The sequence below is a fragment of the Aedes albopictus genome, chromosome 2 (genome assembly GCF_035046485.1).
Source record: "Aedes albopictus strain Foshan chromosome 2, AalbF5, whole genome shotgun sequence".
In the NCBI taxonomy this organism is placed as follows: Eukaryota; Metazoa; Arthropoda; class Insecta; order Diptera; family Culicidae; genus Aedes; species Aedes albopictus.
Genome location: NC_085137.1, coordinates 208,878,140 through 208,903,791, shown reverse-complemented (window position 1 = coordinate 208,903,791; position 25,652 = coordinate 208,878,140). Strand labels below are relative to the sequence as shown.

The window sequence follows — 25,652 nt, the reverse complement described above, 5'->3', positions numbered from 1 at the left end:
GCACGCAGCGTGCTGAAAGCGAGAGCTGACAGGGCTAAATTTCCATTCAATTTTCTGTAGTTGAGTGTTTTCACCCGTGCTAACGTATAGGGCACTCACTCTCACAAGCCACCGCTTGAGACGAATGGCCTTTCAGCATGAGTAGTGTGTGGATGATTGGGAATTGATCTTGTTGGGTCGCTCACGAATGGAGCTCTCGGACTCTGTCAGTTCTCACATCGAGGAACTGAAAACGACTGCCGCAGTCATTCATTTTCGGCTGAAAAACAGGCATTGAGACTGATACTTTGCAGGACTGATCTGAACAGAAGTATATTACTTTGCCCATTACGTGCTGCCGAAGTGCTGATTGCACTCCGCACATAAGAGCAAAGATTTCGGCCTGAAAAACAGTGCAGTGTCTACCAAGTGAATAAGACTGATACAGCCTTAGCGCACGAGAATAAACACCAGCACCTGATCGACCTTCGAGAAGGGAGCCATCAGTGTAACATACGATGCCGTCTGAAATACTTCTCTCCAGATATCCAGATGTCTCATCTTCCCGGGAAAAGAATTTCGTGGAAAATGTCCTATATGAGAAATTACAAGCAATTGTAGGATCACTTGGAGCAAGGACAATTTTGTCGCAATTCACCAAAAGTGGAAACAACGAGGTGTGTGTTAATGTGCGGTTCACAGGAGTTTCCACTAGTAAACCGAATACCCGTAGCCGGTAAGTGCAAGAAAAGGCTTCTTGTTTGAGATGAATGTGTAGTGGGGCAACTTCAAAGAGAACTTCGAGCGCTGCCGTGGGAGTTGAATAGAACGCTCCAGACATCGCCATTAAGCACATCCTTTGGAGATGGCCTAATTTTGATTGGACCGCTCTCACTTCGCCCTTTTGCCACCACACAAGATATCCATAAGCCAATATTGGACGAACAACAGTTGTGTAAATCCATTTGATATGCTTGGGTTTTAGACCCCAAGTTGTACCAAAGGTTTGCCGGCATTGCCCGAAGGCCATACAAGCTTTCTTGATTCTGAAAACAATGTGAGGTGTCCAGGAAAGCTTGGAACTCCAACGTACTTTACCTGTTCAGTCACATCGATTTTAGAATCAAAGAGACGCAAAGGTCGAACGCCATTACGGTTTCGTCTTTCCGTAAAAAGAACAATAGATGTTTTATTCGGATTAACCGAAAGGCCATATTGGCGACACCAACCCTCAACTACCTGAAGGGCGCTTTGCATCAGGTTGAAAAGGGTGCTGATGCAAATACCAACTAACAATGTTGGGTAGTCGTCGGCAAAACCATAAGTAGGAAAACCGTTATTATTGAGTTGCCTCAATAGCGTATCTGCTACGAGATTCCACAAAATTGGTGACAAGACTCCCCCTTGGGGGCATCCACAAACACTCAATTTCCTAATCGCCGCTTGACACAATGTCGAGAAGAGATGTCGGTTTTTGAGCATTTGGTGAATCCAATTGGAAATCATTGGAGATATATCATGACCCCGAGCGGCTTCCAATATGGCATCGAAAGGCACATTGACATCTATGAAAACACCCAAACAAGATTGCTATTGAGCTAATGCTTTCTCGATTTCGTAAACAACCTTGTGTAACAGAGTCACAGTGGACTTACCAGATTGGTAGGCATGTTGGTTCACATGAAGAGGCACGTTGGCCAGATGAACATCACGGATGTGATGATCCGCAATGCGTTCTAAGCATTTCAAAAGAAAAGCGGTCAAACTGATAGGTCTGAAACTCTTTGCTTCTTCATACGACGCACGACCCACTTTCGGAATAAACTTTACAGTAATATCCCGCCAAGATTTGGGAATATACCCTGTAGCAAAACTGCAAACAAGTATTTTTTCAAAACATGTTCGAAATAATCAAACCCCTTCTGAAGCAAAATAGGATAAATCCCATCTCTCCCAGAAGATTTGAAAGGAGCAAAGCTATTAAGTGCCCACTCAATCGATTCTATAGTTACAATACTCCGAGCCGAAGCTAAAGAATCATAACTACAAGAAAAGACATCAGGATCATCCGAAGATGTAATATCCACACATCCAGGGAAGTGTGTGCTGAATAAGCATTCCAGAACTTCCTCATCAGAGGAAGTCAGATCGCCATTTGGCAAACGAAGTTCGTTCACCCGGAAATCCTTAGATTTCGCAAGGATTTTGTTTAACCGACTGACTTCACTCAAGCTGGAAACATTTGTACAAAGGTTTTTCCAGCCGGATCGTTCAGCAGACCGGAGAGCTTTCCTGTAGGCCATGCGAGCCGACCTGAAAGCCTCCGAACCAGCCGAACGTCGTCTGTTCCAACTCTTTCTACATTGTTTCCTGAGTTTCGCCAGATCAGAGTTCCACCAAGGGGTTCCTCTTGTGATCTTCACAGACCGTAGAGGGCATGCTTCTTCAAAAGCTTCCATGATGAAGGTCGTTGTAGTATCAACGGCATCATCTAAATCACTTGGAGTGTCAATGGATGGTGAATATCCATGAAATTTGGCTGCAACCAAATCAGTATAAAGATCCCAGTTTGTTGACCGAGGATTCCTGAAACGCAATGTTTGCGAAGTAACATTTGAATGTTCAAAAAAGATATAGCGATGGTCAGATAAAGATTCTTCATCTGACACATGCCAATTGGTCAGCTCGTGACTAATTCTGCTAGAGCAAAGCGTTATATCTAACACTTCCTCTCTAGCAGATACCATGAAGGTTGGGCGGTTGCCTATGTTAAGTAATGCAAGATCTGTACTACTTAAGTACTCCATCAAACTGGAGCCTCTCAAGTTAATGTCTGAGCTGCCCCAGATGATATGGTGAGCATTAGCATCACTGCCAACAATTAGCGGAAGGCCTTTTGAAGTGCAGTATGCGATGACTTCCGTAGGGGATGATTCCGAGTATGAGTATCCGTAGGGGATGGTTCATCATGCGGTAAATAAACTGAACAATAGACGTATTTCCTGTTGATGTTTCCAACACATACATCAATTGTGATAGCACATACATCTCTGGTGGTGAAAACACTAACCAAAATTCACTCCTGAAGTATCATCATCATATCATGTTTAGCACTTGTATGATCTAATTAATAGCAGCCATCTATTCGTTTGATCTTCAAATATCAAGTTTTGATATTTTGCTTTTGCTATTGCTATATTTTGCTATTTTAAAATTTTGCTCAGATGTTTCAAGAACATTTTATTTGAAAAAAATTTTGTAGACTTTCAAATCTTTTATCTCGATCAAAGTGATATCACGTCTTGATCATCCGTACAAGGAAATTCTGAACAAAAACCTTCCAACAAGGAATTTGAAGAATCAGGTCGTGCACACGATCACTTTTCATGTTTCATCCCAAACAACAAGTTCCGGAAAAAGAATTTTCCGAAACTAGACGCACACACGCTCACTAGGTATTTGCTTTTCGCGTTGAACAACAAGCTCTCGGCAAGGAATCTTCCAAAAACAAATCAAAAAGTGCAAAAAACAAAACGAAGTTTACCGTTAATAATTAATTGCTTCCACCCCTTTTTCTTTACTGGCGGATTTGGATTTGTTTTCTGAATCGTTAGTATTCAAAGTCATGCTAGTATGGGTAGATCAATGACTCGTACGCGGATCCTTTGCTGTTGGCGGTAAAAGAGACTTAAAATTAAAGCAGACCAGACCTTCGACGCCATGCACATGCAATCCCAGAGGCCATCGTTGGAATTTGGTAGGTGCTGATCGAGCCAATCCTGCAAAACGGTGTATCGGTGTCGGAGAAAACCAAAGAGAATGAACATGTGATCAGTGTGTTGGCGGGTGTGATTTTGTGTCGGTGTTATAAGAAGCTTAAGAGAGTTAAGATATTGAGGAAGTCTTTTTAATTAATTCTTGTAAAGTAGCCTAACTAAAATAGATGCATCGACAAAAAAAGTAAAAGTAAAGTCTAGCTAAAGCATATGAAATAAAAAAATTGAAGATTGAAGATTGATTTTCTTACTTATTTAAGTTACATATATATTATAATATCTTCTATAGGTATTTCCTTTGTGATAGCTGGCAGGCTAAATTGCAGGAAGAATAACCAATGACAAAATTTACGAAGCGACTATTCATTGCAATGATTCCGAAAATCGATTCGAGTTTCCTAGTGGATGTCCGGACGTTTAACCGAAAGTAGTTATGTCAAATATCTTTACGCCAAATGTCATTAGGGTTTACAGATAGTATGTCGAATCACAGTGGTCCACGAACCAGATTTACGAGGAAAGATGCATACGCGCTGTACATACAGATAAAGTGAAAAAACTGTTTTGTCCAAATTTTGAGCATTTTCCCATAGTTTTCATAGGGTGACGCTAGAACAAATCGTTATATCGCTCTAACTTTTTTGTTTCAATTTTCTCATCAAAGTCGTCAAAGAACAACTTTTAGAGCTTACACATTTCCGTGCGCTGAGAATGTTGCTACGTCATTCCGTTCAAAAGATATTGATGATTTTCTAGGAAAAATAGGCACTTTTCAAGTATTTTTTACTTGAGTTACAAAAATAACACCTCTCTAATTTTTTGATATGTTTTATAACAATATTTCTTCTTTTGAATGCTGGAAAAAGATATTTTTTTTATCTATGCCCCAACCCGTAATATCGCCTTTTGAATAAACTATGGTTTTTAAAGAAAAACACTCATAACTTTTAAACCAAAAGAGATAACGATCGTCTCAGCGCACGAAACGACGCGTTTTCAAATGCTCTATAAGTGTTTCTTGGACGACTTTGATGAGAAATTGAAACTGAAAAAGTTAAAGCCAGAAAACCTGTTTTTCTTGAGTCACCCTAAGCTAATTCAGAAATATATCTCTAGATCGGTCAATTTTGAAGCTACAAAAAACTCTCTTCAGCAAACAAATTGATAGATCTCCAACTTTTTCGAAGAATGTATATAGTTATTCTTGCAAATAAAAAAGTTTGATTTCCAATTTCTGTGAAAATATGGACCACCCTAATTTTCATGTACATTGAAAAAAGGGGCCTTATTATTAGCAACAACTTTGTAGAAGACCATATTTGTCTAAAAAATCATTTGAAGGCGCTGTATGCATCTTTCCTCGTAAATCTGGTTCGTGGACCATTGTGGAATGGTCATTAGGACGATTAGGATAATAAAACAAATGGTCTGGGCTGAATTTTTATGAGGCCGAATAGCCTTCAAGACCTCTTTGTTAGACAGGTTGTACTGTGGAGCCACTTTTACTGCTATAAAGTTGATTGTAGTATTCGCAGTATTTGACGAACTCTATATGAAACGTGCCATTTTTTTTTCTAAAATAGACTGTTCTATTATTATTATTAGTACAGTAGACGTTCGCTCGGTGCAAACGCTTTAACCGCAATGCAGTTATCACACCGCTATCCGTCAAAATGAAATGTCAACAACGATGCGATGTTTTTTGCATGCACTTTTGTTGCAATGCGATGTTTTTCGAAAGCACATTGGTTGCATTCTGCAGCAACTGACAGTTATGCGACGTCTATCAGTTGATGCAGTTATCGAATTTCATTCGGTGAGTGAAACGTAAGCATGTTGCACTTGACGAACGTCTACTGTATTAGTATTCAATTTAGATTATTTCTGGCAACTGATTTACTGGCGGCTAAACTGCTAAGTACATCTGAAATGTTTTTCTTCTCAGACATATTTTTAGATTATTCGTGCGAATTTCTATGATTTTTTTTAAAGCAGTGAAGTTTCAAATGGAGCTTGAAGTTAAATAGAACATATGGGAACCATTGGAAAAAATCATGCAGAAGTTTGTTGACTAAGCTACGTAGAGATTTCAAGCGTAATTTCAGTCATTTCACTAAATGCTTCATTTTATTACAACGAAAGAAAATAATAAAAACAAAAATGTAGGAAATTAGTCTAGATATTTTAAGCATAACTTTTGGAACAGTTTCTCCATACTAAACAAATGAATGTAAACTATAACAAGCTATGTAGGCGACAATGAGAAAAAAATGGTCGTGTGAAGTGGTATAGTTCGTGACACATATGGTGCATCCTAAACATTTACTTTATAAGAGAATGTGCATAAATACCTGAAGTCGTAACATTAGGAACATCACTACAAACACTAGCACTAAACAGAGTCCAATAATTGGAAAACTAACTAGGTACCGAAACGCACGTCGCTGCCATGCGGGAGCTTCCCGAGGCTCCAGTCGCCCCGTTACGGGGCTTTCCTCCAGTGGACCCTTGTTCCACAAGTGGCGTAAAGTGGAAAGACAAATATAGAAGGAAAAACAAACGGCGGTTCGTTATGAATTATTAATTGGTATAGCGTTGCCGGCTGGAGAAGACGACGATGACGACGACAGTGGCTAGACTTACTTTATACAGCGGTCTTGGAGGTTCCAGTAGTTCTGGTGGCGTCGAAAGTGTACCCCACCGGAAGGCCAATTCGACGGAATATCGCCTCCAGGCCTCCAGGTATAATGACGCCCACGCCACGTTGAACAGAGAGAAGATTACATGGCCAATATCCTGAGCGGTCTGGAATGGAATTAAATATGAAATCAGTAAGATTGTACGGAAATGGTCACATGGTTGATTATATTGGAACAAAGGAAGTTCTGTGGAACGTGATAAGGTTGAGACAAGTAGTCTTATAAAAAGTCGCTTGTTTATGTTGCATATTGCGGGACTTATCCCAACTTAATTCAGCAAAATTTAGTACGATTTGTAAAACAGTTATATTTTTGTAAGAGATCTAGAAAATTCGTGAGAAGTAGTATTTCTGAACTCAACGCAGATATTGGGAGATGCTGGTCTGTACGTTTAGAATGCTTAGGTCCTCCTCAACTGCCAAAATCCAACGTGTGCGTGGCTTTCCGCGAAGCCAAGGACCCATTCCTGGTTCTCTACTGAATATGATTTTAGTTTGTCGTTCCTCCGACATACGAGCTACGTGCCCAGCCCACAGCAGCCTGCCGTGTTTTATTCGCTTCACTATATCCATCTCTTTATATACTTGGTGCAATTCGTAGTTCATGTGACGCCGCCAAATGCCACCCTGCTGTTTACCGCCGAGTATTGATCGCAGCCCTTTACGCTCGAAGACTCCAAAGGCTCTGCGATCAACTTCTTTCGACGTCCACGTTTCATGACCGTATAAAGCGACCGAAACAATCAGAGTCCAGTTGTGCCTTCGTTTGCAGCCTACGGGACTTCAGCTGGTTTCGCAGATCGAAAAAGGCCCGATTTGCAGCCGCAATCCGTCTTCTAACGTCGCGTGTAACATCATTATCGCACGTCACTAGAGTACCAAGATAAACAAAATCGTCCACAGCATCAAACATCAAACTTTTCACCATCTAGCCCCACTTCGCCACCAATACCACGGCCGGACCGACGTTGGCCACCAGCAATCATGTACTTGGTCTTTGTGCTGTTAATCATTAGTCTCTCTCTCTTAAAAGGTATGAACGCCTCTTTTACGATCCGACGGTCGATCCCGATGATGTCGATATCGTCCGCGAAGCCAACGATTTGGAACACCGAAGGTGGCGCGGTAACAGATCTAGGAGTACGTGCGCAGAACGAAAGGCTTCCAGCCCCTAACCAGCAAGAGATTGAGAAGAAACAACAAAGCCGCTGGAGCAGATCAACTACCAAGCGAGCTTCTAAAGTACAGTGGAGAAGCACTGGTGAGAGCACTACACTGGGTCATAACCAAGATTTGGGAGGAGGAAGTATTACCGGAGGAGTGGATGGAAGGTATCGTGTGTCCCATCTACAAAAAGGGCGACAAGTTGGATTGCGGGAACTACCGCGCGATCACACTACTGAGCGCTGCCTACAAGATACTCTCTCAAATTTTATGCCGCCGTCTATCACCGATTGCAAGAGAGTTCATGGAGCAATATCAGGCTCAATTCATGGGTGAACGCGCTACTACGGACCAGATGTTCGCCAGGTGTTGCAGAAATGCCGCGTATACAACGTGCCCACACATCACTTGTTCATAGATTTTAAATCGGCGTATGATACAATCGATCGAGACCAGCTATGGCAGATTATGCACGGATACGGATTCCCGGATAATGGATAGTACGCAGATCTCAAGAAATTTCTTGGCCTATCTCGATGCGTGGAAAATTCAGGCAAGGAATCGTTCAAGAAATGAGCGTCGCTTTTTTTCCAGATCCTAGTACGGAGCTGAAACGAAACGTCAAATCAAAATAGGCTTGCTGTGTTAAATTTCTTGACCATTCCAGTCATGGAAAAATAATGCACTGAACGAAAATTACTTGAGCAATTCCGTTTGAAGTGCATACCTCGCATAAACTGATACGATTGATCAAGGCAACGATGGATCGAGTGATGTGCGTAGTTCGAATATCAGGTATCTCGAGTCCCTTCGAATCTAGCAGAGGGTTACGGCAAGGTGATGGTCTTTCGTGCTTGCTGTTCAACATTGCTTTAGAGGTTGTAATTAGGAGAGCGGGGATCAACACGTGTAGTACGATTTTCACGAAGCCCGTTCAGCTGCTTGGTTTCGCTGATGATATTGATATTATTGCACGTCAATTTGAGACGATGGCGGAAACGTACATCCGGCTAAAGTGTGAAGCCAGGCGAATCGGATTAGTCATTAATGTGTCGAAGACAAAGTACATGATGGCAAAGGGCTCCAGGGAGGAATTACCGCACCCGCCACCCCGAATTTATATCGACGGTGATGAAATCGTGTATTTGGGCTCACTGGTTACCGCCGACAACGACACCAGCAGAGAAATTTAGAGGCGCATTGTGGCAGGAAATCGTGCTTAGTTTGGACTTCGCAGAACTCTAAGTAGTGTGGGGCAAAAGTTCGCTCCTAACAGTCTTCACAAAATAACTATTAAGCGGAAAGACAATAATTTCGTTTTTCATTGCTTAACGATTCCCTATCATGCAACCTTCAAAACATAGTACTAGATTTTATCGAGTTCTTTTTGTAGCTCTAGTAATAAAGCTTTAAATGCAAGTACTTCAATGCGAACATTTGCCCTATACTTGGGGAAAAAGTTCGCACATGATAAAAGACAGTTTAACCGTCACAGCTTTTCAAGCTCTAGCCGTGGAATCTGAGGTTGTCAATCAAACAATTGCATTAAGGCGAAACTGGAAGCATTTCCTCACTTTTCGGTTTTTGATTTTTTTTTATTAAATAAAGAATCAATATTTTCAAAATCGGTTTTCGTGCATATGTAGAGTATGGATCAGGGTATCTTCTGATTTTTTTTTGTGGTGGAAAATGTTTTTCGTTTTTGCAGAAACCATTTTTGAATAAAATTTCACAAAAAAAATGGTTTCTGCAAAAAATGGAAAACATTTTCCACCTCAAAAAAATTCAGAAGATACTTTGACTCATACTCTACACTGCCGTGAATCGCAAGTCAGTCCCATCTGCATTTTGGGCAAAAATGAGTTAATGGCCGTTTTCGAGCTTTCTTCGGATGATCTTTCAGTTGCGTGCAAAAAAATATATAGTTGGTTCAGTAAAATTGAAAAACAACACCAAGTCAGATTGTCCCATAATGAAATGTAATCGCAAGTCAGTCCCATTACGAACTTGTGCACCCTCCAGTACAAAACCTAACACTATTTTAGCCAGTTTTATATTTTTCACTGTTACGTTTTCACGTTTGAAACAATATGTGAAAGTTTCATGTTGATCGCAGAAGTTTTCAATTCATGACGATTTTTTAGAGTTTCGCATGGAAATCGAATTTGAAAACTTCAGAGGCCATTTTCTCAATGCCTACTTTTTACATATGGGACTGACTTGCGATTCACGGCAGACATGTGTACGAAAACCGATTTTGAAAATATTGCTTCGTTATTTAATAAAAAAAATCAAAAACCAAAAAAAATGAGGAAATGCTTCCAGTTTCGCCTTAAGACTCATAATGCAATTGAAATGAGTTGTTTGGTATCGTGCGGAAAAGTAGGCCGTTACCTTACCGAAACGGCAAGTATAAAAAATAATATTATAGTGCCGAGTTGCAAAAAATATTTTCAGATATGCTTAACAATCCTAGCTATCAGATATAAAATACAAAAATGTTCAAACTATACCCCACCCTAAGTCGGGGTTGGGTATTGAAGGGTTAAAATTAATTACTGTACTGTCAACATAAAAATAAAATATGATCTAATACTTTTCAATGAACGAAAGCCCCATCAAATATAGCGTCCACTATATTGGGCTGTCCTCAAGGAGGAGTACTATCGCCCTTACTGTCGTCTTTGGTAGTGGACGAACTCCTTAAAAAGCTAATAAATCAAGGTTTTGAGGTGATAGGATACGCAGATGATGTGACCATTTTGGTACGTGGGAAATATGATACTATGATTTCAAATCGGCTTCAACATGCGCTGAATGTTACTCTCAAATGGTGTAGGAAAGAGGGGTTAAGCGTAAACCCTTCTAAAACTGTTATCGTTCCTTTTACTAGAAGGAAGAAATTACATCTTACCCAACCTTCTTTAGATGGAGTTCAAATTCAGTTCTCGGAAGAAGTTAAACATCTCTGTGTAATTTTGGACAAAAGATTGAATTGGAATTCTCATCTAAACAAGATATTAACTAAGGGTACAAATGCCCTTTGGGTTTGCAATAAAGCCTTGGGGAAAACCTGGGGGCTGAGACCAAACATGACAAACTGGATTTACGCAGCAATAGTCCGGCCAAAAGTTACATATGCTTCACTTGTATGGTGGCCTAAAACAATCGAGGTAACCGCTCAAAAGAAGCTAAGCAAGCTTCAAAGACTTGCATGTATATCAATTACAGGGGCAATGAAAAGCACACCATCGGTTGCATTAGATGCCCTTCTCAATATGTTACCATTGCACCAATTTGTTCAACTGCAAGTGCCCTGCAGTTTCTGCGTCACAACAAACTGCTAGAAGGTGATCTAGTATGACATTTGAAGATCGCCAAAGACTTCAATTTAAACTCAGATATTAAAACAGTAGAGGATTGGATGATAACGAAGACCAACTATGATGTTCCCTTTGATGTGGTTAAACCAAGCCGCAATATTTGGGATTCTGGTGGGCCAAGCTTACGTCCAGGTTCTATTGTATTTTATACTGATGGGTCTAAGATGGGGGAAAATACTGGTGCTGGAGTTTTTGGCCCAGGTATAAGTAAAGCTATACCAATGGGATGTAGTCCCACTGTGTTTCAAGCAGAGATTCAAGCCATATTAGAGTGTGCTAATACTTGCCTGAGGAGAAATTACAGATTTGCAAAAATCTGCATCTTCTCAGACAGTCAAGCTGCTCTAAATGCGCTAAGGGCATTCACGTGCCAGTCCAAGCTAGTGTGGGAATGCATTCTTTCTCTGAAGCAGTTGGCCAGTAGGAACGAAGTAACATTATACTGGGTGCCCGGCCATTGCGGAATTCAGGGAAATGAAAACGCCGACAATCTAGCCAGACAGGGTGCAGCATCGAGCTTCGTAGGCCCTGAACCATTCTGTGGAGTTCCTGAGTGTACTCTTAGGACGAAACTAAAAATATGGGAAATGTCTATGGTAGAAACCAATTGGAATTCCACGGATACATCCAGACAAGCAAAAAGATTTATAAAACCTAGTGCAGCAAAAGACAGGACCATTTTAAATTTAAACAAGAGAGACCTGAGGGTAATAACGGGCCTGATGACCGGTCATTGCCCCAGTAGGTACCATCTACACAAGATTGGAAAAATCCAATCATCTGAGTGTCGTTTTTGTCAAGGTGAAAACGAAACCGCTGAACATTTACTCTGCAGCTGTGGAGAGCTATCCAATCAAAGGTTGTCAATATTTGGAAAAGGGTTATTAGAGCCCTTGGAAGTTTGGCAAAGTAATCCTAACAGGGTAATAGACTTTATAAAACGAGTTGTGCCTAGTTGGGATCGAGTGCTATATCAACCAATGTCCATCACAGCTCAATTGTGACAGGATAATCGATTAGCACCAAATTAAATATGGGTCATACCACAATATTCCTAAATAATGGACGCAGTGGTTAAAAGGCTCTACAGAAGAGGAAAAAAAAATATTGGTTTCTTGTGGAATGGCTGAATTTTAAAAAAAATATGAACTTTTGCACAAGCTCACTTATTTGGCGTTTGGGCGGTGCCATGTTTACACAGAATGAACTTGTTTTCATGGCCACCTAGATAACACGGCTCCGCACAAAAAACAATCGATTGAACCCGTGCATTGATCCACATTCCTCTTCTTTTTTCACCATGGAACAATGAATCACTGTACAATGGTCCAGTACCGTATCTATAGCTTGACTGAAAGCTTTACACCTTAACTATTAGATTAAGGTATGTTGTCAAAATAGGTAAAATTAGGGAGTTTTTAATAAGCCAATTTAAAAAAGTTATTCTTGGGTTTCTTCCAAAAATAGTTTATTTTTGGCACTTCTTATCTTATGATGGTTCGAGTGGATTTTCAATTTATTAGTGTTGTACAAAAGATCTAATTTTCACTTTTCAATGGCGAAAAAACTAAAAAAATGTTTTTTTTTTGTTTAATGTGATTAAGCAAATTTTGAGATTATGGTATTTTTCATATAAAAATGGCCATAATTACGAAACAATAAAAGGATACGAGATTTGAGTCTTAAACACTAATGTATGATATAACAAGTATAAAAAGTATTCAGAGATTTGTGGAACATTAATTGCTCTATATATATAAAAAAAGTTGATAATTTGATCTCAAGAAAAATTTGGACCTCCAATATTAAAAAAGTATAAAAAAATTTGAAGAAACTTCTACATCTTTGCGTAAATCAAAAACTTATAATTTGACCGTTATACTTTTCGTCCAGCAAGAAACGGCTCTGTATCATTGTGCACTGCTTATTTTGTTTTTATCTATTGCTTTTGTTGTGTACTACAACAACTTGGTTACCTCTCACCTCACTCGGTGAGACAAAAATATCTTATCACGTCTTACTTAGGAAGGGAAGTCTAGCTCTTCGTCCCGGCCCATGTGTCAATGGGTACAAATGCGATTGTACAAATGCGAAAGTTCAAGTAACTGTCTTATTTAGAAAGTCAAAATGATTGACCTATTGGAGACTGTGAGAATAGAATTGTGGAATCAAAAGTGAAAGAAGTTATTGAGAAAAAAAAACACTTCCAAGGGGCCGCCGGTAATAAAAACGTAACGTATCGTGAAATCTAACGGAGTTACGAATTTGGCGTCTTCGACAAAGTTATTCAGAACAGCGTTTTCTACAACTCTTGTGAAGACATCAACCTTGTATCTTAAAAAATTCAAAAAGTAAATTTTCTATCTCACTTTTAGGAGGATTAACCACTTTTACCAACAGGTTAAAAGAGGCACGTTATTGTAGTGAAAAACTTCCTCGAAGACACCATGATGCTAAACGGTATGGTTAAATCAGCAATTATGTCATATAGAAGTTGTATTCTTTGCGTGCAATATAAGAAATCTCTAAAACATCTTTTCGTAAAAACACCGTTTCTCGAGAACGGCTTGAAGGATTTTCGTGAAATTATGTTGGTAGTTGCACAACCCCTAAAGCTCCGTGGTCAACCTTTTCCTTTTTCGATATCGTGCATTTAGCCAAAATGGCGATCGAAAAACCTCGAAATTTTTTGATTTTCCAAAATTTTCAATCAATTCCCCTCCCCTCTCCCAGGAGGGGGAGGGTCAAAACTTCAGATTTATGAGTTTCTAGTCGAGAGCAATCAGAAAAAGTGAAATTTGGAGCTGGACAAAAAAAATGTCGGACCGTGTAATTGTAATGGTATAATGAGAAAGGTGGGTATCTACCCCAATGCTGTTAACACTTTTTGTAGACCAAGAAGTAATCTAAGTATTACCATCGGTATTTGACATCTTTTTTTAAGCAAAGGGGGATAATAAAACACCCGAACGGCTCAAATCCAGGTAATGTGGGGTTGAGGGTCATCTCCTATAGGCAATGAAAAAGATAAACTACAATGGAGTGGGCTGCAGTTATTTCCAATTCTTCTATCGATTCGCCGTAGACCTCCACCGTAATATCAGCGACGTCATGGTCGTGATTTTTTCCGCAGTCAAGTTCGCAGATTGTGAACAATCCTCGATACCCAATTACGTAGTTTATGTTTAGTCCTTTAATATCAGATTGGTGTAACACGCTAAATATAATTTACACAATAGGCAATTTACACGGAAAAATACACGGTAATTAATATTATTGGGTACCGGACAGGACACACAAAATTTAATGGTTTTCTTTGGTACATCGAGGTATTTAAATAAGTCTATGGTAATATCGTCGGCATAGTCATTTGCCACGCCCACAGGGGACTCAGCACCTCGTTGTACATAACATTCCATAACATCAGACCCAGGATAGTGCCTTAAGGGACTCGTTCAGCGTAAGTTCAACGGAACGATTTGTAGTTCACCTAAATGTATACTCCCTATAATAGCATATCAGTCCCATATTTGCTGGGATTCCTATTCATATAGGGTAGTTTCACGATCATAAGTAGGCAGTATACATGTAGTAAGTCTGCATGCATTTGACGTAAAAAACGATTAAATGAGACATCTTCAATACGCTCTGTCCAAGGTAATGAATCAATACATGTTATACTGATTTCACAGCGTAACAAAAATTAACTTTTTGTCTGTCTCAAGAGCAAACTTATGTGTCTCCGAAGGATTTTGGGCCGCTGAATTCGAATCCAAGCTCAGATTTGCTCTAACACGTCACAATTTTGAGCTATACCTCAATTTATAGGGCAAAATATGCGATTTTGGGCTTTTTTGACTGCAAGCCATTAAGCTAGGAAATATTTTTTTAAGCAATCAAAAGGTTAATTGGTCAATTAACATCTAAATTAACGGCTCATGCAAAATATTTCGTTTTACCAAATCGAATTTGATAGTTTTAAGCGATTTATTTTAGGTACGATATTTACCATACAAGTCATCCTTCAAAAGTTGCATGCAAGTTTTCATACTAACATTAAATGCTTAAATCTATCAAATTTGATTAGGTAAAACGAAATATTTTGCATAAGTCGTTAATTTAGATGTTAATTGACCAATTAACCTTTTGATTGCTTAAAAAAAATATTTCCAAGCTTAATGGCTTGCAGTCAAAAAAGCTCAAAATCGCATATTTTGCCCTATAAATTGAGGTATAGCTCAAAATTGTGACGTGTTGGAGCAAATCTGAGCCCGGATTCGGATTCAGCGGCCCAAAATCCTTCGGAGACACATAAGTTTGCTCATGAGACAAAAAAATGTTGCGCTGTGTTTTGTATTCCAAACAAATGTTCCCAAGTTTCCAAGTTTAACCCTCAAAGCCCCAGGACAAACTTCTTTTTTTTAATCGTCTGATACTCAGGATCTGTAAAATATAAAAATAAGCAGTTTTCACTATGATCGATGGGAAGAGTTGTACTTCATGTAAGAGTAGTTGTCAAACCGGAAGTCCATGTTTGAACCTGTTTTTGCACCGGAAATAAGTGTTCCCTGGGGCAATGTTTTGGCGAGTCGTCTATGAATCTGGTATTTTATAATAATTCTGAAATCTTCAACAACTTGAAATGGTAGGCCAACGCAAGAACACAATGCTGAGGCTGCTTTCTGGCATGAGATGCATCTGAAACTTGGTCCCAGGAGTGTACTTCCGGCAGGACTCCCTAAGACCCAATTTCGTGATCATAATCATTATGCACCTGAAAAGATGATTTTAGAAGTTTGGTGTCTGAACAATTTTTTTCGTATATTTGAGTCGTTCTTTTAAAAGTATCGCTCATGTGATTAATCCACCTAAAATTCAAACACGGGTCATACTTTTAGCCAAAGAATTATTACTAGAGCATTGCATACTTTTAGGCGTTTATCGGTTTCTGTCCCAATTTTTACAAAATTGATTCCAATTTGTAAAAGCACGCTTCGCTAAGAAATTTAAAACCTGATTTAGATTCCACCTTGATTGATCTACCGAGAATTAACAGCGAATTATTGAAAAAGTAGCCTAAAGGCAGCTGTAGAACATATTGCCAAACATAGCACCAGGGAACACTTATTTCCGGTGCAAAATCAGGTTCAAGCATGGACTTCCGGTTTGACAACTACCCTTGCATGAAGTACAACTCTTCCCATCGATTATAGTGAAAACTGCTTATTTTTATATTTTACAGATCCTGAGTATCAGCCGATTAAAAATAAAAAGTTTGTCCTGGGGCTCTGAGGGTTAATGGAAAATATGCACTCCAATTATACAAACTATTTTTTATAATGTTTATGCCACTTACCTGTCCGCGACCCCACAGGCCGACATACAGAATCGTCCCTAGCACGGCAGGAACACACAGGGCGCACGTATAATGGCCCAACCAGGCAAAATATAAAGCAACTTTCACTCCGAAGTACGCCGCAATATCATCTGCCGGTAGATGAGAAGAAAAGTTCCGAAGAAAAAGAAAAAAAACAAAACATTGCAAATTAGATTACGCAATATTTCTTCCCAACTTCTGCCCACGACGGAAAATGATGTAGAATGGAAAGCATTGCACATAAGTACTACGTGGAGCGTCCGTCGAGTCGTCGAGAAGCTGGCATGGCATGACACTTTTGCAGTAATTACCTAACGGCTGGGGTGCAAAAAACTTCCGGACCCAACTGGACTGCAACTGTTGTAAGGCGCTTGTTTCGTGTAGAGGAAACACTTGTGTTATCAGGCCCAGCTCCTGCCAGGCGGCCACTGTTGAGAATGGAAATGAGTGGAAGGGAAAATAGCGAGAATTATGCACTCTTAGTATGAACTATAAAGCATTGTCCAGTTAGAATCCGGACGCGGATAATCACTTATATCTTAGAGGTGGAATAACAAACAGAAAAGGTGAAGCCCTCAAAACAAAGATAATTTACTGTAGTTTCATGGAAAAATATCATTAAAATTATTTAATTTAATTTTTAATACATTTTCTCGATTTTTCCGTGATCACTTCCTTAAAAATCTGCACAATGGTAGTAAATTTTAACAACAACCCCTTCGGCGAATTTGTTTAACAATCAGGTCATCTCTGTAGTGTCCTGAGACCCTCTACCAATCTGATTAGGATTCCAAAGAAACTTTGCCAAATATTTCTCTTCTTGCGAAATTAAGGGCTATTCAGTGAATTCCAAAGAAGCGAAATTTGAGTGTTTTTTCGTTAATAAACACTATGCAACAGTGATGACACCACTACACATCTCAGGCTGTCGTGATAGCTCACCAAATTAGCTCAAACCTCTACAGATCCCTTGTGTGCATTTTTGAAAAGCAGCACGCGATTCTTGAGGTTATCACCTTTGTACACATTTGGTGTCAAAATCGTGATGTGAGAAAACGATGTCCAGAGCTCGAACTTCCTGGCAAATCTTGGAATTCCAAGCAGATTTATCCATGAACATAAACTTCAATCTTCCTTGGGCACTTCCTCATGGCATGGTTAACAACATCTGTGCACATCACACATAATGGTTATGGAGACATTAACATTTTTCGCAACTGTCGTACCTGACCACGCTTAATTTTCAGCGTGTTTGTGCAAGATTTTTTTCCTTTACTTGTCTTCAATCTGAAATAACTTTTCACTCGTAGCAAGAAAATCGATGAAATTTTCACCATCAATAGAGGACTTGTTTATGATCAGACTGCTGTAAAAAAATATGATTATGATCATTGAGAGCGTCACAATAAATTATCCTTTGCGTCCGGATTCTAACTGGACAATGCTTTATATTGTATTAAATTCAGTGCCCATCGGGGCAAATTTGACCAGCCTCATGAGAGTGATGAAAAGATTATCCTTAATTCCTGCAGCACTTCTTGGAGAACTAAAAACATCGTGAAAAATCATTCATCAGTATGATAAATTCTATGCTAATTCTTTAAGGTATCTTGAAGAATTATTGCAGGTATTTTAGAAGAAAAGATTAGATAAATTCAAGAGATATTCCTTAGCAAGCTCTTGAAACAATCACTGAAATACTATCCAGAATAACTCTTTGGGAAAATCATTTATGACACAAAAGAAATTTCAATAGAAAATATTAAAAATATCGAATTTTGAAAACTTATTTTCTCGCAAAAATCCTCTTCCCAAATATAGAAATACCCAATAAAGCCTGTTTGAAACATGCTACGGTTTTAATTGAAAGAATTCCAGGAGAAATTCTATAAATAGTTCTGCATTAGACCTGTTCACTTTTTTTACCTACCCGTGTCTCATCAAATTATGAATCCACATGCAAAAACAAAGCTTCAGTCCAAAATTGAGCCAAATTGATAAAGGTTTAAAGGTGTATCAAATCAGTTTTGTGTTTTTTCGAGTATTTTCACGAAAATATACTCAAATATCCAGAAAATTGCACCGAAAAGGTACCGAAAATACCGTTAAAATATAGTTAGAACAATACTCTACAACTTTGCCGATGACACTACGGTGTTTATTATTTATTTATTTATTAGTTTTATTCAATATTAATTCAATAACACATGGGTACAAATAATTTACACTAGCTGAGATATGGGTAACCTTTCAGCAGCTATATAGTTCGAGATTTGCAAGACTATCGGCGATTAGGATACAAATTCAGATAAAAAATAATCAACTAAAGGAAAAATTACGAAAAAAAAAAACCTTTGAATTAGCTAATAGAGTTTAGGGATAGTTGGAGGAAAATATGTATCTTAATCTAATATCACAGGTAGGTGTTGCAGAAGCGGATTTGCTGAGGTGGTGCATCCCATCCAGAACGGTGTTTAAATTGCGTATTTCAAAGTTATTAAACAATTTTCGTTAAAAAATCACGAAAAAATACAATATTTTTACGATGTTTAATGTAAAAGTTATGTAATTTTACATTGTTTTACGTGACTAATTTAATGAGCTATTGCTCCTATGTGTTACGATCATTTCGTCCATACATCATTTTAGTGTAGGAAATTGTTTTCATTGATTAATTATCAAAAGTTTGTCACGTTCATACTAAAAACTGTACAGAGTTGCCAGAATAAAATAAATCAAAGTTACCCATGATTAAAACGTCATTACACTTCTTTGTCACATTTTCATTAGTTTCAAATTGGTGCAGATGGTTGAGCATGAGATTGTCGATTCGAAGATTCAAGGTTCGAATCCAGGAATAGGATTTTTTGCGTCTCGATCCAACTATAAGTTAATGAAACTACGCATTGAATCTAATTGCAATTCGGCATCATTCTTCATTACACCAACCATTTCACCAACGAACCGGGGTCTCCAGTTAGCCTAGTGGTTAAGGCTATGGATCGCCAATCCAGAGACGGCGGGTTCGATTCCCGTTCCGGTCGGGAAAATTTTCTCGACTCCCTGGGCATAGTGTATCATTGTCCTTGCCTCACAATATACAATTTCATGCAATGGCAGGCAAAGAATGCCCTTCAATTAATAACTGTGGAAGTGCTCAAAGAACACTAAGTTGAAGCGAGGCAGGCCAAGTCCCAGTGAGGACGTAGAGCCATAAAGAAGAAGAAGAAGAACCAACGAACCTAACCTCAAAATGACTGACAAATTTCAGGTCATTTTGACAGATGTAACATAAGCATGAAAAGGACAGCAACAAGATCGATAAAGTAGAATATTTTATCCGTCTTTTTCGTGCATGTGTGTGGTCTGTCAAAATGACCTGTGAATTGTCAAACATTTTCATGGCTTGCTTTTTTGGTGTAATGAAGAATAGCCTTGTTTCGAAACCATAGTAAGAATGAAGTTTCCCTTCATCGTGTAGTTGTGTTGATTTGTGGGTAGATAGATATGTACAAGTAAGCTCCACCCACAGTTGTCTGAAAAATGTTGTTTCCAGAAACAGTTCCATCATCGTATTGAATTGTTTTAGCTAAATTGATCGTTATCAAACAGATGCTCAATATTTTGCCCAGCTGATCTCGTCGACACGATTTATTGTCAACAAGTAAACCAAATATCTAGCTAGTCCTGGAATGGGCTTAATTGGTAGGTCCGATCATTATTATTTGGGAGATTGCGTGTAAGTCATGGCTACAAAGATAGAAAAAAAGTTTATCATGTATTTGAGCTTGAACCTGGGACCTTCTGATCCGTAGGCTCGAGCCTTATCATCTGCACCATTTCTGATACTTAAATCGAAAGACATCAGAATACGATGGCATGACATCTTAATCATGGGTAACTTTGTTTAATTCGTGCTGGTAACTCTGTGCGATTTTTAGTATCAGCGTGACATACTTTTGATAATTAGTCAATGAAAACGAATTCCAGCACAAAAACGATGTATGGACGAAATGTTCGTTAGACAAAGGAGTAATAGCTAATTAAGTTAGTCACGTAAAATAATAGGGGTATTCACGAAACAGATTAAATTGCTGCGTAAGCCATGATTTTCTGTTTATTTGAAATGTTTCACGATTTTGCGAATGAAATAATCAAAGATTGCCTTGGTGATTGCGACGTTTAATCAGTTTAATCAGTTTACGCTGTTTAGTGAATCCCCCTAATGTAAAATTACATGACTTTTATATGTAAAACAGTAAAAATATCGTGTTTTTCGTAATTTTTTAACGAAAATTGTTGAATAACTTCGAAATACGCAATTTAAACATCATAGTCTCTCCTCTCTTCTTGGCGTAACGTCCTCACTGGGACAAAGCCTGCTTCTCAGCTTAGTGTTCCATGAGCACTTCCACAGTTATCAACTGAGAGCTTGCTCTGCCAATGACCATTTTGCATGTGTATATCGTGTGGCAGGCACGAAGATACTTTTATGCCCAAGGAAGTCAAGGAAATTTCCTTTACGAAAAGATCCTGGACCGACCGGGAAACGAACCGGTCACCCTCAGCATGGTCATGCTGAATACCCGTGCGTTTACCGCCTCGGCTATATGGGCCCTATCAAACATCATAGTGTCTTCGGCAAAGTTGTAGAGTATTGTTCTAACTATATTTTAACGGTATCTCCGGCACCTTTTCGGAGAAATTTTGTGAATTTTTGAGTAAATTTCTGTGAAAACGGCTAAAAAAAACAAAATCTATTTGATACACCTTTAAATCTTTATCAATTTGGCTCAATTTTGGACTGAAGACTTGTTCTTACATGTGGATTGATAATGTGATGTGTCACGGAGAATCGGAGAAAAAAAGTTTCAAAGTGAACAGGTCTATTCTGCATGTATCTAAAACAATTCCCCAAGAAATTCCTGAAACTATGGGCAACTTTCGGATTTTCAAGCTTTCTATAGAGTTTTACTGCTGATTTTGCTGTCAGCCATGTGTTTCCAAGAGGATTAAGAATGGTGGTTGATGCCTTTGCTTCTATGATAATTATCATAGTGGCGTTTTAACCTGTGGCTGATGGCCTTTTTACACCATTTCTGTTTTTCGAACAAACTTTTAAAAATGCTGAACATCGATGAAAATGTGTTATTTTCATGTATGTTTCCGCTGAATTAATAAGCAAATATTGCTTAGTTGCTGTTAACACTTTAAGTGCCTTACAAATTGAAAACAACGAAAGCTTGAAAATTTGCATCTTACCCTATATAAGTAGATTACACTAAGCAAACGAATACTATCATTAAGCAACGAACAAATTTAACAACAGGTATGCCATAATAAGAAAGAATTCAACGTGTCAGCCCTAGTAAGTGAATATCAAAGAATATTCCACATTTAAAATAAAACTGCGGTTTTAGAATTTTCTGAGATATTCTCTGATGGATGTTGTTCAAAAACTAAAAAAAATCCATAAAAACATCCGGAACATAGTCCCAAACTATCCGTGTTGAAAAGTACACATCGTCACTGGCACGTCAGTGTGCTATTTCTCAGAAACGTGCCAACAAATCAAGTGATCGCACACCAAGTTTCTCTTCCAACAGATGAGCTTCAAGCTTCAAGTGCTGCGACGAGTGACAAGGGTGAAGACATCTTCAATTCTGCCAGCAGCTTATGTTTTCCCTAAGGCGGGCTTCCCCACTTTAACCCCATTCCCAGAGCTATGTAGCCACCACAAACAAGCATGCACGAACCGAACAGATGGTACTCACCTATGCTCTGACCCTCCTCGACCTGTGCCCTTCCTTGTAGTGCTTTCAGATCCGAAGCTCCGGCTCTCAGTCCTTGTAGTACCTGGTTCACGTGGAAAGGGAAAAAGCGAAAGAAATTTAAGGACCAGTCGTGAATCATCATCGAGCAGGATAAGAACTAAATTGCAGGCTCAAAAATTCAAGAACACTTTCGATTTCCGGCCGTGTACTACGGCCGTGTACTTAACCACCGAGAAAAGTGAGTGTTAAACTGAAAAATGGGAGAAAAGATACTAACGAAATTTCATGTGGACAACTTTTTTGCATACTTTTTTACTCATATCTTTTGACCCAGTGGGTGGATTTTCAACATAAATATGGTTTTATCAAGGGGATTAGTTGTGCTTTCATATGCATATAGGTATGGAGGTTATGTTATAATAGAATATTTCGGAGATATAGCTGCAAATGTAGTGTACACCCCTTGATTATCACACGATTTCGTGTTATATTCCTACGTATATATGATATATTATAATGAAAATTGCACAAAACTCCTTAGTTAGGTTGTGGCTGGTACAGGGGATAGACAAAATAATCGGGACAAGCAAAATTTCCACTTTTCAGAATTGCAGACTTTCAAGTAGTTGTAACTTCTCGAAAAGTGCATCAAATATTCTCAAATTTTCACTGAAAGTAGATCAACTACTTTTGTGTAATTGCTTATGCCACAAGTTCAGCCAATTGGACACAGTGGCTTAATCTCCCCAACAGGGGAGGAAAAAAAAATTTGGTCATAATTTGGGAAACATCGGGCTATTCTGAACGAAATTACAAATAATCTAGAAAAAGGTATAATTATCCGATAGCCAACTTCGAGCTGTTATATCTCCGGATTCAATGAACCGAATGCAATGAAATTTTGACCATTTCAAGCCTAACTTTACCAAACACCGTATGTAACATATGTAAACAAAAGAGTACCAGGGCACCCTCCACAGTATTTCTCCCTTACTGTGTTAAACGGAGCAATGACGCAGTGGACTTTATTTTTCTCCTGTAAATAGTGAAAAAAAATGATAAAAACCATGAAAATTATTCAAACAAATCTTCACCACGCGAAGGGTGCTTCAGCTGTGCTCAGCAGGAGATTTATTAGAGAACAGTTGGACGTGGGCTTAATTCAAGAACCCTGGGTAAATAGTGGAAGGGTAATGGGTTGCTCTTTGCAGAATTGTAGTAGGCTTGTATGACGAAAGTCAGTCTAATCGAAGAACAGCCATTTTAGTAAGTAGAAGAATAAAATTTGTCCGAATTACTGACTTCATTACAAGAGACATTGTTGCGATTAAAATGGAGGTTCCAACAATCCAGGAAAAACTGAGGTATGCATTGCTTCTGCATATTTTCCAGGAGACGTTGATGATGTGCCTCCATCTTTGGTCGTAAGTTTTGTTAGTTATTGCAAAAAAAATAAACACTCAATTTGTAATAGGGTGCGATGCAAATGCTCATCATATCATATGGAGCAGTACAGATATTAATAAAAGAGGTGAGGATCTCCTCAATTACATTTCGTCTTATAACATGGGCATATGCAATAAAGGGGATACTCCAACTTTTATTAATTCTATTCGACAGAAAGTTTTAGATCTTACGCTTTGCAGTTATCTGCTATCAGATGCCAGATCGAGAGATCTCTTCCGTTCTTGGAGGTGCGAAACTATCAGTCAGATCTGTAAAGGGCTGTCCTCAAGGAGGAGTACTATCGCCCTTATTGTGGTCTTTGTTAGTGGACGAACTCCTTAAAAAGCTCTTCAATCAAGGCTTTGAGGTTATTGGATTCGCAGATGATGTAGCTATTCTGATACGTGGAAAATATGAGAACACGATATCCAACCGCCTACAATCTGCGTTGAATGTTACCTTCAAATGGTGCCGAGAGGAGGGAATAAACGTAAACCCTTCAAAAACTGAAAAGCTGTTATTGTACCTTTTATAAGAAGGTTAAAAATAAATCTTACGGAACCTTCTTTAAATGGCATTATTTCTCTGAAGCAATTAGCCAGTAGGAACGAGGTAACTTTATACTCGGTGCTCGGTCATTGTGGAATTTTGGGAAATTCCCCGTTAAAAACGCCGACAATTTATTCAGACAGGGTGCGGCATCAAGCTTTGTAGGCCCTGAACCTTTCTGTGGAGTTCCTGAGTGTGCTCTTCGGATGAAACTAAAAACTTGGGAAATGTCCACGGCAGAATGGTAGAATCTAATGGGAATGTCACGGATACATCCAAGCAAGCGAAAGGGTTCATAAAACCCAGTGTAGAGAAAGCCAGGTCCTTATTGAATCTAAACAAAAGAGATCTCAGGGTCTGATGACTGGCCACTGCCCGAGTAAATATCATCTAAGTAAGATTGGAAAAATCCAATCCTCTGAGTGTTGTTTCTGTCAAACGGAAAACGAAACTGTCGAGCATTTACTCTGCAACCGCGGAGTGCTGTCCCATCATACATTGGCGGTATTTCGTAAAGGGTTTCTAGAGCCCTTGGAAATTGGGAGAAGTAATTCCAACAGGGTAATAAACCTTATAAAACGAGTTGTGCCTAATTGGGATCAGGTGTTAAATCAACCATTATTGTCCATCACAGCTCAATTGTGACAGGATATTTAAACAGCACCAAATTAAAAAATGGGTCATGAGGGAAAAAATATAGCTCATTTAAATTCCCTCTAATTGACTTGAATATAAATATGTTTTTAACAGTCGGCAATAAATTGATAAAGTAATCGGATGCATATTAAAAATAGACAAATTTACTGAGAAATCATAAAATAAATAAAACCGCTGTAACTTTTTCTCTTGTTAAAAAAAATCAAAATGAGTTAAATGCTTTTCACTTTGTTGAAGACCGCAAAGTGATCCGATACTTGTGAAAATAGTTATAACCAATGAACCGCATGCATGTGTTTATGTTTTAACATGTAAAGGAATAACAATAGCAACAAAATCATGCTGTTTCGCCAAGCAATGCCAACGCTATAACTTCTTTCATAAGAATCAGATCACTTCGCGGTCTTCGACAAAGTTTTTCAGAACACCCTAGGCTATGTTTTCACTTAATCGGTTACATGGTTTTAGAAAAAGTCGAGCTTGTTATGAGAGAAATGAAAAAAAGTGTGTTTGCCCATGTAAAACCCCATACAAACTTCAAACGCGATGCGCAAAATGTAGACATAACCGATCGTGCCCAAATTTTGCACACCTATTTGGGTCCTGAAATGGGATCAAAAAAGCTGTGATCTGATGGGATACCATTGAATTTTTCATTTTTCCATATAAACGATGACCCACTCTAATGTTGGTTCCGGGTCATTTGGCCGAACGCCATTTGGCCGAATGCCGTTTGGCCGAACGTCATTTGGCCGAAAGGGTCATTTGGCCGAACGCCATTTGGCCGAATGCCATTTGGCCGCAAAAGGATGATGAACTTAAGTGATCTTGCCACTGTTGCCTATATCA

At 38.8% G+C, this 25,652-nt stretch overlaps 1 protein-coding gene across 15 annotated transcripts in view; it reads right to left on the bottom strand.

Annotated features, from left to right (window-relative positions):
• The window catches only part of LOC109621958 (anoctamin-8), a 121,073-nt gene that overhangs the window by 51,495 nt on the left and 43,926 nt on the right, over positions 1-25,652 (bottom strand). For 14 of the 15 annotated variants that reach the window (XM_029869104.2, XM_062851066.1, XM_062851067.1 and 11 more), the window contains 6 exons: positions 22,152-22,233; positions 16,689-16,805; positions 16,357-16,487; positions 6,399-6,560; positions 6,107-6,262; positions 3,690-3,758 (listed from right to left, as the gene is read on the bottom strand). In XM_029869104.2, the coding sequence (XP_029724964.1) occupies positions 3,690-3,758; positions 6,107-6,262; positions 6,399-6,560; positions 16,357-16,487; positions 16,689-16,805; positions 22,152-22,233 (717 nt within the window). The remainder of the gene's footprint in view (positions 1-3,689; positions 3,759-6,106; positions 6,263-6,398; positions 6,561-16,356; positions 16,488-16,688; positions 16,806-22,151; positions 22,234-25,652) is intronic. The other variant, XM_029869103.2, reaches the window with a different exon arrangement.